The sequence below is a fragment of the Zingiber officinale genome, chromosome 8A (genome assembly GCF_018446385.1).
Source record: "Zingiber officinale cultivar Zhangliang chromosome 8A, Zo_v1.1, whole genome shotgun sequence".
Lineage (NCBI taxonomy): Eukaryota > Viridiplantae > Streptophyta > Magnoliopsida > Zingiberales > Zingiberaceae > Zingiber > Zingiber officinale.
The window spans coordinates 134,381,593-134,388,253 of NC_056000.1; the positions used below are offsets into that span (position 1 = coordinate 134,381,593).

Below are 6,661 nucleotides of genomic sequence, written 5' to 3' on the forward strand. Positions count from 1 at the left end.
ATTTTGAGTAAGCCACTATTCACCTCCTCTAACGGACGTCAAGGTCACAACACTAATGACTACCACCATATCTTCTCCTTCTCTAATACTCTTGAATGTACAACTTGTGTCTTATAAAGAAATACAATCAAATACAAAAATAAAAATAAAACCAAAAGAAATCAAAACAATCACGTTTACACGAGTGAGCTTTGATTTGGGTACTTTTTATTATTTTGAATTTTCTTTTGTTTGTCCGAAAATATAGTAACACTTCATTAAAATTTATTTTAGGCATATTTCCACCTAATAGTCTATTGCCAAAAGCCATCAATTAATTGCTATATGAGATTTCGACTATTGCCTTGAGCCAACGACTCTGTTTACTTGTGCATCAATCAATTGACGTAAGTCATCAGTCAATTGTTATGATGATAAGTCAATTGCTATCCAACAGAAATCAATTAGTAGCCCTATGTTTGCCTTTTGTTGAAGCTAAACTAGATTGTGCAACCGATTACGAATATTACTATATATGACTACAATGTCATGTATTAGTCGATTAATGCAGCTAACAATCGATTGATGAACCCTATCAATTGATTGATCGAGCAGCATGCTCCTTTTTATTTTCTCAAAGCTTGAATTTGGGGTTTATGATTTAATAGTCGATTGCTACTTTGTAGTGCAATCGATTGCTATCTTTATTTTAGTCTTTCCAAGATTGAAATCTTATCTTACCTAATATCTGATCGACCTCAACCTACTACGATTTTCTTTGCTCAACATCCTGTTAACCTTAATCCACCGAAAAATTTTGGTGCCCAACAACCAATCAACCTTAATATGTCGGAACTTCATTATTACCAAACATCCGATCTTCTTTTACTTGTTTGAACTTTTCTTCTCATGTCTAATATCTGATCAACTATGACCTATTAAGATTTCTCTTATTGTCAAATGTCTGGTATACTGACTCACTTGGACTTCACTTCTCAGGTAAAGTGTATGATCCTCCATAATCTATTTGGACTTAACTTCTAATGTCAAATGTATGATCCTCCATGACCCACTTAGACTTCCCTTCGCATGTCAAGTGTTCAGTTAACTGCGATCCACTTAGATTTTTTTATCTCGTCAACTCCTTATTGAAATTTCGATTACCAAATGTTTGATCAACCGCGACTGACTTAAATTTTTATCTTTCCAACTCCCAGTTGGACTTCCTATCGTTGAATATTTGATCAAGCTTGAGCTACTTGATATCTCACTCAACCAATTACATATGACTCACCATATTACCCAAACATTGAACCCTAAATTATAAACCATATTGCTCAAACATCGAAATGCAATTCGAATTTGGTTAACTACAATAAGATGGTAAAAGAAGATAGAAAATAAATACCTCCTTACAAAGAGGACGAACACTGAAGTTTGCAGTAGCAAAAGAGGATAAATCTGTGAAGAGATATACTTCGGACACTTGAGCCTATTTGATATGTATACTAAACCATTTAACCCGAGTAGATTAAGCAGTTGAACACATCGAGTGGCCTGCCTAGATTGCTTTTAAAACACTAGCTTAAGGGGGCTGCTAAGTATGAGATGTCGTCGCCTAACAAAGCTGCCTCGGCTACTTTTGAGAACAACCATAACATCTTTATGATCACTTCACAATTCAAATTACTAGAGCTGGAAATAGGTCTTCAGGAGCAAAGCCTTTTACCTATTGCTATCTAAATTAACGGAAGTAAGGTCCACTTTTGACCCCAAAAAATAGTTTGCATTTCTTTCAACAATTATTTCTGAATATAATTTATCAATTTATTGTTGATAAATGGACAAGCTTTTTGACTTGAGCATATATGGATACATACACACACAGAAATGTTAATTTTGGTAGAGCAATTAAATAACTGATAATTGCTATCAAATTTTATCTTCTGCTCAAGTTGGTTATGTAATTTTCTTCATCATTGTGTAATCAGGTGACATTCAAAACCCGGATTTATCATTGCAGGATTGTTGATACCGCCGGCAATCTAAATCTAGACATCCTAAAGAATGGATGGAGTTCAGACCGTGATTATAAATCTAAATCTAAATCTTGACGATCGATTATAAATCGACCCTGTGATTTACTTCTCTTCACATAATCTAGGAACAGACAAAGACATCTGGGATGATCGTAATCATCTTTGCTATAACTAATCCTGATCCCTGTATGTGTATATCTTTTTCTCCACTTCAATTAGACCTGGAATCATATTTGTTTATCCTCTTAAAGGCTGTTTTTACCCTATATCCTGATTGCAGATACTGGCCATAACTTAAGCATCATTTGTTTGAAAAATAATATACTTGAGATATTGAACAATGATCTTTGTGCCTTCAATAGTGTTCATCCTTGTAAGGATGCTTCACCAGAAAAAATTTAAACCAAATAAAATTGATGCTTCACCAGCTAATCCCTGTAAGTGTGCACCCTCACATATATCACCTAAATGTGCTCGATTGGTGAGCTATTTTCTTTCAGATCTTTTGGGGCAACAAAGAAAGATGTGTCCTTGTGTAAGCAGGTGATAGACTCTTTCCTCATGGTAAGAATATCATTTCCATAAAGCTCAATGAAGGAAATTGCAATGTGAATTCTCTATGCTCCTTCAGCTTTCAAAGATATTAAAGCTTGAAGTTAAGATTAATTATAACCTCAGCAGATGGGCAGTGTAGCCTAGCATACATCTGACTCTGATCATGCTTAAATATCTTCTCATTTAGAGTTCACCTGACAATTCCTAAAACAAATCGTCGTCAACTTAATCAGATTGCAAAGCGGAACGCCAAAAACTACAATAAAGATTGGTTCAATATAATTGCTTGTAAGTAATAAAATAACATACTCAAATAAATTTGCAGTTTGGATTATTCCCCTTGAGTTCAGCAAGTTCGGGGAGTTTATCTTTGTAAGGGAGAACAAAGCTCTGCAAGAATTTTGGATCCGGCGATGAGAAAAAGTTGTGTAGCTTGATGTTTGAAGTCCATAACCCTTCAGATTTCAATATCTTCATCAATTGAAACCGAGGAATTAACCTCTTTTCCAAACTAAATGCCAAAACGATTGGGTGGTTAGCAATCTCAGAAGGTTTAATTTCAACATCCTTGATAAAAAATTCCATCTTCCTCTGCAATACTTCCGTGGAATGCCATAAAAAGGCTGGACGTTTCTTGAATGCAGCAGTGAAATCCGAGTTTGACCAACCAAAGCTGTGCAAGAGCTTGACTTGGACCTCAAATTTTTCCCTGCTGACCCCGTGCAGCACATCAAGGATCCAAAGGAACATTTTGGATTCACGGGGAATTCCAATCCCCTCAGCTCTATCTACCAAAGCCCGGAGGGATTCAGGATTCTGCACGATGAAGCCGGGGTGCCTTTTAATGACACGAGAAACCCGGTCTTCAGGAATACCACATTCATCCCGTAAGAAGTTCAAGTTAGGGCGTACCACATTCTTAATGCTGGTGCTCATAAACCTATTGCAGCTCCGGAGTTGTCTGAAGAGGATCTCCCTCGATCCAAATAAACTTTCCCAAACCTTCAATCTGGGGAGAAGCGTGTTCTGGACGTTGAGGGAAAGAATGACGGGATGCCGCAAAACCGCATTGGCGATGTCGGACTCAGATAACCCCATGTCGCGCAAAATTTTAAACTTTGGAGCGAGACTGTTCTCCACATCCCTGCAGAGAAATCCTGGCTTCGAAGATATTATCTTTCTGAGATTAGCTCCATCAATGCCCTGAGATCTGAGAAATCCAAGAACGGCGTCGGCCTTCTCGGCGGACCGAAAACGGGGGAACGACTTGGAGACCTTGGAAGCATCGTCGGCGGAGAACCCGCATGCATTCATGAGGTATTCGACCAGGAAGTTGGGATCGGGAGAAGCGGTGGCGACTGAGGAGGTGGCGGAAGCGCCGGTGGAGAAGAAGAGGCGACGGAGTTGTATCGATGGAAGGAGCGCATGGCCGCGGAGTAGGGAGTGAATATGAAGCATCGCGACGGCCGACCAGGTAAGCTCGTCATGAAGATACCGCGATGACCAAATTGCAAAACCCTAAATTGAAAAGCCTTCACTTCAGTTTTCAGGGTTAATTTGACAATTTGCCCCTGTTTCATATTTTCTTAAAGCTGCCCACAGGCTCCCCGAATCTATGGTATAATTATCTTTTAGATATCCATTAGAACATGTAGTTAAGAGATACTTGACTCCTGTCCCCTCGGATGAGTTTAATAGTTAGCATATGAGATATTGTCATAATAAGATTTGGGATTTGAATCTCGATAAAATCGAGATAAATATCTCCCTTATGTGTTAGTTATTATTTCAAAGGCTAGTAACCGTCCATGATTTACCTCCTCCGTGTTAACCTTAGGATGAATTGGCTAGGACGTTAGGGGCGAGCGTATTCATCTTTTTATCATAATAAGAGATACTTGACTCTTAAATCATTCGTATATTTTTAAATTTATCTGATTATAAGTAAAAAAATTTCATAGGATTAAACCGATTGCTCCATGCTGGAAAATATCTGACCTCATTAATCTCTGTCTTTTAAAGTTACCTATAAATTTCACTTTTGCCTTACATGAAAAAAAATATGTCAAAAAATAGCAAAATATATATATATATATATATATATATATATATATATATATATATATATATATATATTACTTTTATATATATATATATATATATATATATATATATATATATATATATATATATATATATATATATATATATATATATTAACCTGCTGCTTTAAATATTTAAGGTTCCATTTATTTTACATGAAGTGTTATACTGATATAAAATAGTTTGCAAGACTAATATGTTTTTTTTATAAAATGTACTTTATTTTTCAAACCTCATAGCTCATTATACGTTTTTCCCAAATCAAGTAGTTGTTTTGGGATTGTTCAAATCGCGTAGTCTCTTGTGGGTTCATTTCTCATTTTACCCTTTCCAAAAATCACTAGTATTTCTCACGTGCGTATGAAGAAAAGACCATTTTGAACTGCACTCACATGTTCTCCGAGAAGGTGACCTTCGTCCAAACCAAAGTAGATGGTCGATGAACGGTGCAATTTATTTTTCGACGAACAGTGATCTTCTACTATGCGAAAAAGAACAATGAAGAGAAGCTAAAAAATGTCGGGCTGGTGGCGAATATTTTTCGATGAACGGTGTAACTTCTTGTTAGAGAAAATAGAGAACAAAACATAGGTTAAAATCAGGAGTGGATCCAGAGGGTGGGCGGCATCGGCGATCGCCCCCCTGTCGGTAATGGAACCCCTAGTATTATGGGATTCCACCGGTGGAGAAAAAGGATACTGCCCCTTGTTCCAATTAAAAATCGCCTCTCCATGTTTTTATTTCTGGATCCGCCACTGGTTAAAATCATCACTCCGATGGAGTTTCATATTCAACGAACTTTTTGTTGGGACCTTTGTGCCGGCTAGAGGGGGTGAATAACGGCTCGTCGCGCGTTTGTCGGTTGCGTCTTGATGATGTGCAGCGGAATACAAAGACAAAAACAATCACAATTAATGCTAACACTCGAATTTACTTGGTATCCACCTCAAGAAAAGGTGATTAATTCAAGGATCCACACACGACGCTATCTCCACTATAAAAACCCTCCTCGGTCGCAGGCGAAGGCGGAGAAGCCTTGTACAAACACTCACACACATAAACAACTCACATAAGAAGAATAAATACAAATACAAATAGAAACATTCTCTTCTTGCTTACTTGTTGCTTGTTATTGCCTCTTGAACCTTGGGAATGCACCCCAAGAACCTTCAAGAACTGGCTGAGAAGCTCGAAGAAAATCGCTGGTGAATCGCACACAAATCGTAGGAGAAAGCTCGCAAAGAACTCCCGAAGAAAACGCTCCGCCCAGGCTATATGCAGTGCTCCCAATCGATCCAAATCAACCTCAATTGATTGTCACGTCAGCACCCAGCAATCCCAGCCGTCCTTCGCCTGCAACCTGCGCAACGGTCACTTCCCAATCGATCGACCGATCGATTAGGACTGTCTGAATCGATTGGTCGATCGATTCAGAACCTTTCTGTGCTCTCGCGTCCGCACGAAAGCTTCTGCTGCCCAATCGATCGACCGATCGATTGGCAGCTCCCAATCGATCGCCCGATCGATTCGGAGAGCTTCTGTGCTCGCGATTTTCTGACCCCAATCGATTGACCGATCGATTGGACCATTTCAACAATCGCAGCACACTCCAATCGACCGGCTGATCGATTGGAGCATGTTCAATCGATTGTCCGATTGATTGAACACCCTGGACTTGACTCAAACTCAAGTCCAGCTTCCCAAACTCAACTCTCGGTCAACTGTGACCTATTGGGTTTGCACGCCTAGCATTTGGTTACTCCCGACCAACCTCGAACTAGACTTCTATCCTCTTCCATCAGCCTTGCGTCCCTCGGATATCTCCCCATCCTTCACGCCTTGCCTTCTGGAGCTTCCATCGGCCTCATCCTAGTTGTCGGGTTCTCCTCACCAAGTCACACTAGGACTTACTTTGCCAAGACCACATGCTTGGACTTACAACCTTTGTCAATATCACACTTGGACTTTCCAATTGTCTGGCTCCT

General features: G+C 39.0%; 1 protein-coding gene across 2 annotated transcripts; it reads right to left on the bottom strand.

Moving 5' to 3' along the window:
* Nucleotides 1-2,002: 2,002 nt before the first annotated feature.
* LOC122010343 (transcription termination factor MTERF15, mitochondrial-like) lies at nt 2,003-4,092 on the bottom strand. Of its 2 annotated transcripts, none has more exons than XM_042566839.1 (2): nt 2,883-4,092; nt 2,003-2,767 (listed from the first exon to the last, which is right to left on the bottom strand). In XM_042566839.1, the coding sequence occupies exon 1, from the start codon at nt 4,029-4,031 to the stop codon at nt 2,883-2,885; it is 1,149 nt and encodes a 382-aa protein (XP_042422773.1). In that variant the 5' UTR covers nt 4,032-4,092; the 3' UTR covers nt 2,003-2,767. The 2 variants fall into 2 exon arrangements, with proteins under 2 accessions (XP_042422773.1, XP_042422772.1); XM_042566838.1 differs by having other exon boundaries at nt 2,004-2,777.
* Nucleotides 4,093-6,661: the final 2,569 nt, after the last annotated feature.

Excerpts from the sequence above, each read along its gene's own strand:
- LOC122010343 (XM_042566839.1), bottom strand. The coding sequence starts at position 4,031 with ATGCTTCATATTCACTCCCTACTCCGCGGCCATGCGCTCCTTCCATCG.